Here is a 12,189-nt window from a genome sequence, read left to right as displayed (position 1 = left end):
TCACGAGGATAGGCGGCAAAGAAAATGGATGAAGGATGTAATAAATTAAAAATATACAGTTAGAGGTGATCAACCGACACATGACTTAGGTGAGAACAGTGAGTAAGTGGCGGTTTTCTAACCTCAGCCACGTTGACATCCCATTTTCGGGGGTGAGGAGAAAGCGAACTCGCTCCTTCTTTTTGCTTTTTGGAAACCGGAGTAAAATCATTCAGGTAAGAAACTATAACCTCCATTTACAAGAGGCTGCACAGGTCTTTGTGATCACTCATGTGCATGATGGCCATGTGCAAATGACAGACAGTTTATGCCTCTAATTAGTTATTCTTGTCCTGTTATTAGATGTATTAAATAGGGCCAGAGAAGGAGAATTTTGTCAGAAGATCATTTTAATAATATTATGGTCAGGTTATAGATGCCGTTTTAACAGAGAATATGACAAAAAGGTTTTTTTTTTCAATGCAAACTACACCTTCAACAGTAGCTACTGTAGTTACTTTTTTTAGCTACCTTTTTATTTTCACAATATTTTAGTTTTTATCTACACAACAAAAGCAGGTCGGATTAAAAGCGACTAGTAAAGCAGTCATCCAATTTTTTGTTGGTATAATGTGGGGCCAAAAAAAATCTAATGACCAGGAATGACCTACATCCATGCAGACCTGCATGAATGGCAGCATCAATCTGCTCAATGTGATGCCTGCACGGAACCAGGAATTCAGAAGATCAAAAGAAACAGATTTCTCACATTACCTCTATGAAGTGCCGATTGTGCTTGAGCTGTTTCTCCAGCGCTTGCACCCGCTGGCAGAGGTCATCTGCGTGGTTCTTGTGGTGTAGCTCCTTCTCCTGGCTCTTGATCTCCTGCTCCTCCAGCTCCCTCTCCAGGGCCCGGAGGCGCTGCGACAGAGAGCTGTGGTCCTTCTTGGCCTGTCTCTGCAGGTCCAGCCGGTCCTGGGTCAAGCGCTCCGTCTCTGCCAGCAGACCTTTGGGGTCGGTGGGTGGAGGAATGCGGATGTCTTAATGTACTAGCGAGACGATATAAGTATTTAAGGCTTTGGGTCGTCACATACAATAACACAAAGTAAGATTGCAAACTTCTGGGAAACGTTCCATAGAAATTAATGGGTATTTATGGGAATAAACCAGGAATTTACAAAACTAAAGCTTGTGTCTTAATATGGAACTAAACCCAAGATGTCAAACCTCTCATTTTAAATTTGCATATCTTCTTTATCAGCTGTTTACTTAAACGTACACAGGAGTTATTAAAGAATGTGTTTAATTACTTGCATCTACTCTACCTTTGTCGTATAATATGTAAATATTACGATTTTCAACCAGAATGTCATTCCTAGGATATGCTTTTTAAGTGGCGTTTATTTTTTGGGGGTAGATCTATTTTACATGAATGTCTGCTTATGACAAAAAAAAAAAAAAAAAATACATCACAGGTGTGCATGAATAGATCTTTCCCATTAAACTCCCCTGAAAATCCTTGTCCATTCCCATGGAATGAATATTTCCCTAATTTCCCATGGAAATTTCTCAAAAACTTACCGTAATATTTCCACCCTTGGGCTACCCTAGCAAAAAGTGGCAAACTCTCGTAGATTGCTTGAAGGAAAGGAGTGGGAAAAAAAAAAAATACACTCAAGAAGCTCAGTCACAAAGCGAGCTTACAGGCCATGAAGGCTTTATGAAAGCAACCCAAAGGACACAGCACACAGTCTCCCCACCTCCTCATTGCACACATACTCTGACCCACAAACCAGCAACAGGATCTAAACTGAGCCGATGGCCTGAAGGACAGAGGAGACATCCGAGCAGGGTTACATAAGCGCATGAGGCGAGGGTTGCTCACCGGGAGGACATTTTATGGCTCAAACTCACCTTTTTCCGTCTCCCCGAGGCCGGCAGAGAGGTACTCCTTCTGGCGCAGGAGCGTGGCGTGCTCCTCGCTCAGCTCCTGGTGTTTGGCTTGAAGGTTTTCCAGCTCAGCGCGGAGGCCCTCCGTTCGGTGCGCTTTCCGCCGGAGGTCCTCCAGCTCCTCCACTAAGCGCTCCTCCTGAGCCTCCTTCTGAAGCAGGGCCTCCTCCAGTGCTGCCTTGTCGGCCACATAACCCTCCACCAGACCTAAAGGTTTAGTGATGCGGACGTTGTGACGTCGAAATTTAAAATCTCTAAACTGTATTCATGTGTCATTCGGACAGACGTGAGCCTATCAGCATTTGACAACTTGGGTTTTACTGTTTGGCTCGCCAGTTGACATTGGAGTAGCATTGCAAAATGGCTGCCTGCCAAGAAGTTGCTCTGTCGCCAACTGCAGTTCAGCACGAGTTTGAGATACTGTCACAACGCTCTCACACTCATGCCACCCATGGCAAGTTTCCCGAAACAGGGTCTGTTCTTTACTAACCAAGTAACAAGGCCTGCTCACACACAAATTCAAGGCAAGTTCATCAGGACTTGTGCGCTAAACAAATGAAGTAGCGGACATAAAAACCTACTGCCAGGTGGGAAGTTTTTTAACGCCGTAATGTCAATTGGCGAGCCATGGGCAAGGGAATGACACACTAACAAAAACTGCAGAACGCAGATCAAATGCTGATCGCCTCGCATTTGTTCAAAATAGAAAAAAAGGAAGTTCATAGTGACTTTTGGGACACCCTGTACTAGACATGTGATTCCCGCAGACTGTGCCCCATGAGTGATCAAGTTTAAATGCCATTCAGCAGAGCTAAAACTTATACATGCGCCGATGACTATGACTTCTGGTAACAACCCAGGCTAAACTTAAGTCTTTTCCCACATACAAAGCTCTTAGTCAAGACATCATTTCAGGTTAAAAGCGACTTTTTTTTTTTTTTTTATTAGTCGTATTTAGTATTTTAAAGTAATTTTTAAAAATGTTTCCACTGGCAGTATGATGGTGCAGCTATAAAGCGTTGGCCTCACAGTTTTGAGGACCGGGGTTAAAATCCTGGCTCCGCCTGTGTGGAGTTTGCATGTTCTCCCCGTGCCTGCGTGGGCTTTCTCTGGGCACTCCGGTTTCCTGCCACATCCCAAAAACATGCACTCTAAATTGCCCCTAGGTGTGATTGTGAGTCCGACTGTTGTCTGTCTCCATGTGTCCTGCGATTGGCTGGCAACCAGTTCAGAGTGTACCCTGCCTCCTGCCCGTTGACAGCTGGGATTGACTCCAGCACTCCAGCGACCTTCGTGAGGATAAGTGGCTCAGAAAATGGATGGATGGATTTTTCTTCCATTGTACAATCTTAATAATTTAAGTAAAATGTCTTAATAATTTTGTACATTTGATCTTTATTTTTAAATACTGTGAATTATATAAAGCACTCTGAAATTTGTTTCCTCTCTCTCTCTCCATCCATTCATTCATTTCCATACCGCTTATCCTTACTAGGGTCTTGGACATGCTAAAGCCTATCCCAGCTGATTGTGGCCGAGAGGGTACACCTTGAACCAGTTTAACTAGTGCAAAAAATTAGTTGACAGGCGTGCTAAACACTAATAAACTGCGCTCACCCTCAGCCTTGTGGAGTTCCAGCTCCAGCTCACTCTTCAACTTGACTTCCTGGTCAAACTGCACCAACAAGAGATTGTGCTCCTTGAGGAGTTGGGCAGAATCCTCTTTGCCTTGAGAGTACCTCTCCTCCAGAGACAAGTGAACATTATGAGTCTTCTCCAGCTGCAGTTGGGGTAGGGGATTTACAAATGAGTTAGTCGCATTCGACAACAGGGGAGCATTGCTTTTCTTGAACACACTGGGCCTCATTTTCTAAAGTTTTGGATGTGCAAACGTGGGTCCCATCGATGTGGAAGCTGATCTAAAAAGCAAGTCCATCAGAATTGTCTGTAAAATTGGGAATAGTGTGCAGTTCATTTTGCATTTTCTAGAAAGAATACAGCAGTGTCTTGAAATATAAGTGTAATTCGTTCCATGACCTCGCACGTTGCTCAAAATTCTCGTATCTCAAATCATCCTGCTCCCATTGAAATGAATCAAATGCAGATAAGTGGCGGTTCAAATATTTTACTTTATATACAAAACCCCCCAAAAAATCCAGGAGTGACATAATTAAAGAGAATTAAAATAATCCCTTTTTGTCATAGTGCGTCATTTGTGTTGCTCTTTCTGGTGGGCACCTTGGATATCTGAGGGCAGAATAAGACAGAAGCAACACTCTTCACTGAGAGTTGTAAGCTTGTCACAACTCATCAGTACAGCACTAATATTTATTGTTCTTCATATAGGATAAAGAACATATGACTGAATAAGTTATATTGTCTGTTTACATGTGCTGCTACACCACCTTTTCAATCCATTGATTCATACACTGCAACATAGATACTGTTTAGCATTAAGCTAGTAGACTGAAAAGCTAAGCTACATGGTTGTTATAAATACACCTGGTATAAAGTGTGTTGAATGCACTGCCCCCCTACAGCACTCAAATCTTAAGTCTGACCAATCATTAAACAATCTCCATGACTTTTACACCAGAAAGCAAAACTACATGCAGTCTATTTGATTGAGTGTAGACACGTTTTAACACCTGCTATTTGAGATCTTAGTCAATCAAACCTAGTGTGTAAAAGACTATACCTGTGCGTTGGCATGATTAAGCAGCTCCAGGAGCTTATCCACTGTGTGGTGCAGTCGGCTGCAGGCGCTCATGGCTGCTTCCTCTCCTCCGGGATTAATGTGCATGTCTGAGACCAGTAGACTCTCGCAGAGCTGGTGGGTCAGCTCCAAGTCCTCAGATGGAGTCACATCTGCAACTGAAATGCGTATAAAAATGAGACAGTGATAAGTGATTAGTAAAACATGCTAGTGACTGCACAACTGCCGTCAACTCCATGTTGAGACAGGAAAAACATACACACACACAAAAAAAAAACCCACAGACCTGATTCTTGTGCATCTTTATTCTCCGATGAGTTTGTCTGATGGACTTCTTCCTCAGACGTGTTGCTTCTGGTGTTAACCTTTTGGCCGATGAGCTCTTCTGTAGCAATCGTGCTGCGGAGCATCTCAATCAGCACATTTTTCATCTTCTTGTTGGCCTTATGCAGTTTACGTCTATACGTGGGAAAAGAAGCCATAAGACTAATTAGAAAAAAAAAAACGGCTGTGGCAATAAACTGCCGAGTTGGCAACACTCACTCTGTAAACTAACTCCTCTTTCTTCACAGCTATGTTGTTAGTGTAAATAATTGTTAAACTACACAAGTTAACCCCTACAAGTTAATTGATAACACTGGTTAATAGTCCACACACACAAATGGAGACGTACCTCTCCTCTTTGGCGGTCTGCAAGTCATTGGTGAGCATTTTGAGATGGTTGCCTCCCTCCTGACTCTCACGCTCCCGTCTTTGGAGGATTGTGTCCAGGGTCTCCATCTCAGCACACTTGCCCTCCAACTCAGCTTGTAGACAACCAACCTCTGCTCGCAGCTGGGAGGAAAGACAGAGGAGGCTTGTGAATGCTATTAACTCACTACAAAGTAAATAACCACTCGAAAAAAACATTTGCATATTTATACGGTTCATTTGTAGGAAATTCAAGAGGACAAAAAAATAAATAAATCACTCCATGCTTTTCAGCTAAAATAAAGTTAATCCGACTTCAGGACTAAAATGAGGGTTTTTTTTCCCCCTCGTACCTTTCCTTCCTTGCTTATTTCATTTTCCTCTGCCACTTCCCTCGCATTTCGCTCTCCCTCCCGCTCTCCATTAAAAATGTCTCACGCAGCCACCTGCATCGGCCAAACAATGGCGTTGCCCGGGAGACAGAACCCTCCCAGCCCCTCTCTTAAGCCTCTCTTTGCTAACCTCATGGTAGAGTAGGGGGTTGAGTGTACACGTTCATATCTTGCTCTCAAACGGCAAAGGTGGCAGGTGCGAGGGCAACAGCAAAGTGTATGCACACAATCGATTGCCGTTTGCAGCACTGCACATAAATCCTAAGTGGATTATTCTGGAGAAATATTTCTCAAACCTCAAACAAAAACAGACTACAAGCCATCATCTGTGAGGAGATGTCTAAAAAATTGTGAGGTGGATAGCTCAGTGAGCACCTAAAGCAGGGGTGTCAAACTCATTTTTCTCACGGGCCACATTGTAGTTCGGGTTTCCCTCAGAGGGCCGTTTTGACTGTGGAACAAAAAAATTTAATCATCTCATCATATTTACATAAAGTTTGGGAATCAGAATTCAAGGGTAATGTGTTTCTCAACTATTCACGTTTGGTCACACAAAAATGCTTGTAATATCTCAAATTGATCATTTATGATACATGACAATTTTGAAATTTTGGTACAGATTTTTACAAGAATCATGGAAATTGACATTCTAGATATGGCTTCCCGGGCCACATAAAATCATGTGGCAGCCCAGGACTGGCCCCCGGGCCTTGAGTTTGACACCTGTGATCTAAAGGATGAATAACACAAAATGTAAATTTTTTGTGAATCAATTAAACACCTAGGAAAATACTTTTCAGAAGGCCAATTCCTACCTAATTTCTGTTCAAATCATTTTGTTTCTTATTCATTTATTATTCATTCTAATTAATTGAGATAGAAAAGTTTGCTGTATTAAGAGGCCGCAAAATATGACCTCTCTATTATCTTTTTTAGGCTCTCAAAATGTGCTACTAAGTACCAGAAGTGGTACGAGAGTTGTTGTTAGGAGTACAGTTTTGTGATCTTAAAAAATTTGACCAAGATTATTTTTCCACCATTATTGTTATCTATACCTGTGCAACTCAATTAGGAGGGGGGGGGGACACACAATAAACAACATTATATACTATATATATTAACCTTAACAACTGAACTTTATCTGGTTTTTAATCAGAGGCACTTTAAATTTTGGCAAAGGTGGGCTGACGCCAATTGAACATAAGTTTGAATATCAATATTTTTACTTAGGTAATTTGATACACTTTCATAATTACATTATTTTTTCGCACTGTGGAACTAATACCCTATGGTAACCTGCTAAAGTTGTTAAAGTGTGTTTTTATTGAACAAATAAAAAAATCCCCAGCGTCAATCAATGACAGTGCATATACATTGAAAATGATCAAAATTAATTATTGAACTGATTGCACGTGTGTGAAGAGTACCTGGGCTACAACAGCGTCTAGCTGCTGCACTTGAGCGGTGAGCTGGCTCATTTTGCCGGTGTAGATGCGCTCCTTCTCTTCCTGTTCTGACACCAAAGCCCGGCGCAGGTCCTCAAGCTCCGCCTCCTTCTCAGCCTTGAAAGAATTCACGATGCACAAATTTTAAAAAAATTAAAAAAAAATTATGTTTGTGCATTTCTTTGGTTGGCGTTCTCTGGCTGCGTCTCTTAGGATGCCAGAGAAAGTATCCGAAAAAAATATCTTCGGGCTAAAAACCTTCCGCATCAGCGGATAAAAAGCTTACATTCATCCCCTTTAGCAACTGTTCAGATGGCAGCAATGCAAAACCAGAAATGGACCAGAGCGCACACAGACAGACGGACAAGCACGCTTGCCTTGTATATGATGGCGGGATTACACAGAAACTGGGTCTGAATAAAGCTCCATTGGCACAGAGTCCAAATGGAGGAGGAGGGGAAGGGGCTGAGGGCAAACCTAAACCTACAAAATGACCTGGCGCATCTGGAGATTAGAGAAGCAATGTAGGAAACAAACACACAGCAGTCTGAAATAATCCACTGAGATTACATAATACGGGCTCAAAACATTAGATAAATAGAAGAAAGTTGTATACAGTGAAACCGGAACGCTGTCCCCAATTTGACTTATCCTTATATACAAAAAATACTCTGAGTGATTTGAGGAGCTTCCTTCAACCAGTGTTTTCCCAAAAAGTGGTACGGGTTCTCAAATCGGTATGGTGGCTCCATCCAGTGGTCTGCAAAAGAACAGCTAGCAAACAACAGTTCTGTTGGTGTTCAGAGACTTGCTTCTCCATAAATATAACTTGAGGATAACTGCTGAAAAATGACTAATAAATCTGTAGTACTCATTTGTGGAGATATTGCGCTCAAACAGTTTTTTCAGTTTTACTCATTTTTATTTTAGGCGTGGCTAAAACTGTGCCCAGTGGCACAGCCATGCCACCCCCGCCCCTGCACTAAAGAATCTAATAGCCTTTTTTCTCATCAGTGGTTATCCGGGACGGTTGCAAATTACTGGGCAGAAGCGGCGATAACCCAACAGGATATGCTCCCGCTCTGGAGGCTTTCAGAAAATATATTTTTACATATTTGTAGGGATAAGAAAGATGCTCGACAAAGTCGCATCCATCTATCAGGTCGTAGTAGTGGTATTTGATTGACAGTTGAGCGCCGTGTCTTTTCAGACTTGTCCACACCATTTGAGAGTGGAGGCAATGTCCTAATTTTTCATGATAATGAAGCACCATTTTATATAACTGAGTTAAAAATAAAATTGGCAGGGATGTTAACAACACTCCTCACTGTGGTGTGTCAAATTTAAAAGACTTATTTCACTTTCATGGACTGTTTGTTTTTTGACATTTTTGAAAATTTGGGTATTTAATTCAATATTTAAATTGAATTGTTATTTAAGCAGTGTATTTTCCCATATTGAAGCAGCGTGTTTAAGATCAAAATGTGCGTACACATACACATTACAGTGGCTTAGAATACCACACATACTAAAAGGTACAAAAGAATAAAACCTCTGTTATATTTTTGATAAACACGTTTTCTGCGCTACTGTATTTTAACTTTGTTCAAGATGGTGGTTTCTGAAGAGCTGAACAGCAAGAGTGGACCAAGAAAAAAAAAAAAAACAGCTCCAAAAACATCTTTCACCTTCATGTGATGAATCTGGTCATGCAGCTTCTTCCCAGACTGCACTTTAAGGAGCTCCGCCTCCTCCAGGAAGCGTTGGCGTTGAATTGACGACAACGCTTCAAGCTCCTGGCGACATTGCTCCAGTTCCCGCGCAGACACTCCTTTAAGCTCCTAAAAGAGGGTGACAACCTGTATTGTTTCACACGTACTGCACAAATACACCATCGTGAGGGATGGACAACTATAATGTACCGTTTGAGACCATGACAACAAAAACATCCACACATGTGCATGCACATGAACGGACACACACACCTGTAGCTGAAGTTGGTGCTGTTGTTGGAGGTGTTCTTTCTCAGACGTGTAAGCCTCTGTGAGCTCCTGAAGTGCAGTACTGTGTTGCTGTTCCAGTTCTAGAACCTAAAAAGATAAGATGCTAACTTTATAGTCTACAGTGCAACTAGTAATTTTTGACAGCGTTACACTTTTTGCATGTGATAGCCTGATTCCAAAATTCAATACACATTTTTTTTCCTGAAAATTCTACACTCATCGAATGACGACCAAAGAAAATGGATGGTTGGATATATTCGACCAACTAGTTAGTATATGAAGCATTAAACATAAATTTAATAGATCACGCTAGTTGAAATGAGTGAATGAGTACCTGTGCCTTCAGGGTACCGAGAGCTTTGCAGTGTTCAGCATCCAGTGACTCTTTTTGAGCAGACAGTTCAGTCTGTATAAAAGGAATGGAGGTGAGGGGATGATTGACTTAAGTCAGAATTTCACAGATGGAGTCCTAATTTAACAAATTAAGATGTAATAAAATGATAAAAATTTTAAAGAAAAATGTAAGCCATCAGAATAAAAATTGTGTTGTTAAGAGAAATTGTTGTAACTGAAAAAAATAAATAAATATATATATACATATTTTTCAGTTTTCAGCAAACAACATTTCTCTTGGAATAGGGTATCAGGTTTCGATCATATTATGATGATATTTGTGTAATATTCTAAGTTGTAATAAAGGAAGTAAATTTTATGAGGGAAAACAAGTTGCCATCAAACATCATAGCGTAACTTTCATGAAGTTTCGGTTGCTTGTTTTACCTGATGAAGGAGGCTGAGCTCGGCAGCCATGGCCCGGAACTTGTCCATGTGGATCTGAGCGAGCTCCTGTCGCAGCTCCTCCCTGAGAGCCTCTTTCTCCGCGACGTGACGCTCCACCACGTGCTGATGCTCCGCCTTTTCACCGGTGAGTTCTTGGTGGTGCCTCTGTTCCAGGTGAACTATTTCATCACGCAGTGCCTGGTATTACAAAATAAAATACACATATCAAGAAACCATGACACCGAGGTTCTACAAATGCGTGCTCTTACGTGGACTTCCTTCAGGTACGTGGCTTCCAAGGTGTCCATATTACTGAGCATCCTCTTTTCAATTTCATCCATCTCTTCCTGGTGTTTCCGAGCCAGCTCCGCTTCTCGAGCCTCCAGCTGGGCCTGACTTGTTTCTTGAAACAAATCCTCCAGGGCTTGCAGGGCCTCCTCGCGTTTGGAAGTGAGGTCCACTTCCAAGGCGAAAAGCTGCGCTTTGTACTCCGACTGCAGTTTGGCAGTCAGAGCCGCGAGCTGTTCCCCGTGCCTGGTGCCGAGCGCAACCAGTTGCGCTTTGTGTTCAGCGTTGAGCGAGTCCGTCTCTTTGGCGTGTTTGTCCATGAGGGCCGCTCGCTCCTGTTCCAGCTCAGTGTCATGTTTGTGCTGCAGCTCCGCCAGAGAGATTTCAATTCTTTGAGACAAACACCGCTCCAGCACAAATTTTTCTTCCTCGAATCTGAAGGAAGGCATTTTTTTTTTAAATTAACACCACAGTAAGACACTGCGACACAGGAAATAAAATAAAATAAAACAAAGTTAGAGAATGAAGAAAAAAGTTTGAGTGGAAGAAGTGGATTTTTTTTAATCAAGTCATGACATAAATAAAGTCACAGGGAAAAGTGTTGACCCTGTTTTTAAAAGACAGAATATGCAAATAGAAGTTGAATTGAAAAAAAAACAGCATTCTATAACACTGTGTAAAGAATGTAAAGAATTAAACAGTTTGTGTACTGTATCATTATGCTTTGATGCTGCAATCCAATCAATTGCCCTGGTAATATAATATCGTCATGCACACACACAAACGATTGGACTTCTCCTACTTTTAGTGACTCAGTAAGATACTCTAATATTACAAGTTTATACAGAGTATAAAGAATATGACTGTGACTATTGTTATATAACTAAATATGTTGCGCCGCTGTGTTCAAATATCGCCTGCTTCTCAAACTGCGACTACTGACACAAACCATGAGGATGTCAACGGTGTTTTGTGTTGTCAGCGTTAAACTAAAATTATTTTTCATCAGGCAAACCTCGGTTGTAAAGATACAGTGGAAATCTCAACGTTTTGTTTCCTGTGACAGCAAATGTCAATTGTGAGTGCCATTGAACAGTCTGAAGTCTCTGTTGTGATGTGCTTAAAATTTTATGTGAAACTACTGCTTACTGTGAAGTGAGTTCAGTTTACTGGCACAAAATAGCTCTCATATTTTAAATCCAAAAAAAAAAATAAATAAATAAATAAAAAAATAAATAAATTATAGTCTCCCATTGTATGGACGGTTAATCTTCATAGCAATGCATCAATTACATTGATTTATTTCAACACCCCAATCCAAGACATCTCTCACCTGTCTTGGGCTCGTTTTAGTTGCTCCTCGGCCTGCTGTTGGAGTAGAACCGTAAGCTCTTTCATTTCCTTTGCCATGCTCCTCTTCTCACGTTGCAGCTCCACATCGTACCTTGCTTTTAGAGTCTGAGAGCCTACGATACAAGCAGCGGCGTTACAAACCGGAGGATGGTCACGCCGCTGTTGATAACATGAGAAATCTTACATTCATTTTTCAGGGGATTTTCCCTCTCCTCCAAGAGAGCATTTTGCAAGTGTGCCTTCTCATTGTCCATCTCAGTCTTGATGGCAGCGATTTCAGCTTCGTGCTCCGCTTTCATCCTCCTCATTTCCTCCTCGGCTTGTTGGAACAGCGCCTCTTTGAGACCGATACGCTCCTCGTCAAACTCCTTTTTCATCTGAGATGGACATTACAGTTTAATGTTTCCGTGATCAGGATACGTTGTGATTTTGAACATTGTTCCCTTACCTTTTCTGTGGCGTTATGCAGCTCTGCATTAAGTTTGTTCATTTCAGCCAGTGTCTTCTCCAAGGTGTGAATGAGGGTCAAGCTGGTGTGCCGCTCCTCGGTGCAACACCATAAGCGCAGTTCCACCTCAACCTGATTAACATGA

General features: G+C 41.7%; 1 protein-coding gene across 5 annotated transcripts in view; it reads right to left on the bottom strand.

Moving 5' to 3' along the window:
* The window catches only part of pcnt (pericentrin), a 50,178-nt gene that overhangs the window by 17,375 nt on the left and 20,614 nt on the right, over positions 1-12,189 (bottom strand). For all 5 annotated transcript variants that reach the window (XM_061843457.1, XM_061843460.1, XM_061843459.1 and 2 more), the window contains 15 exons: positions 12,045-12,176; positions 11,781-11,973; positions 11,577-11,709; positions 10,225-10,678; positions 9,956-10,153; positions 9,510-9,581; positions 9,158-9,262; positions 8,861-9,013; positions 7,155-7,289; positions 5,319-5,479; positions 4,932-5,104; positions 4,628-4,803; positions 3,547-3,709; positions 1,894-2,136; positions 754-986 (listed from right to left, as the gene is read on the bottom strand). In XM_061843457.1, coding sequence (XP_061699441.1) covers positions 754-986; positions 1,894-2,136; positions 3,547-3,709; positions 4,628-4,803; positions 4,932-5,104; positions 5,319-5,479; positions 7,155-7,289; positions 8,861-9,013; positions 9,158-9,262; positions 9,510-9,581; positions 9,956-10,153; positions 10,225-10,678; positions 11,577-11,709; positions 11,781-11,973; positions 12,045-12,176 — 2,724 coding nt within the window. The remainder of the gene's footprint in view (positions 1-753; positions 987-1,893; positions 2,137-3,546; positions 3,710-4,627; positions 4,804-4,931; positions 5,105-5,318; positions 5,480-7,154; positions 7,290-8,860; positions 9,014-9,157; positions 9,263-9,509; positions 9,582-9,955; positions 10,154-10,224; positions 10,679-11,576; positions 11,710-11,780; positions 11,974-12,044; positions 12,177-12,189) is intronic.

Source organism: Syngnathoides biaculeatus, chromosome 15 (assembly GCF_019802595.1).
Source record: "Syngnathoides biaculeatus isolate LvHL_M chromosome 15, ASM1980259v1, whole genome shotgun sequence".
NCBI classification, from domain to species: Eukaryota; Metazoa; Chordata; class Actinopteri; order Syngnathiformes; family Syngnathidae; genus Syngnathoides; species Syngnathoides biaculeatus.
The sequence above is the reverse complement of the archived record's forward strand: the minus strand, read 5'-3'. Positions and strand labels throughout refer to the sequence as shown.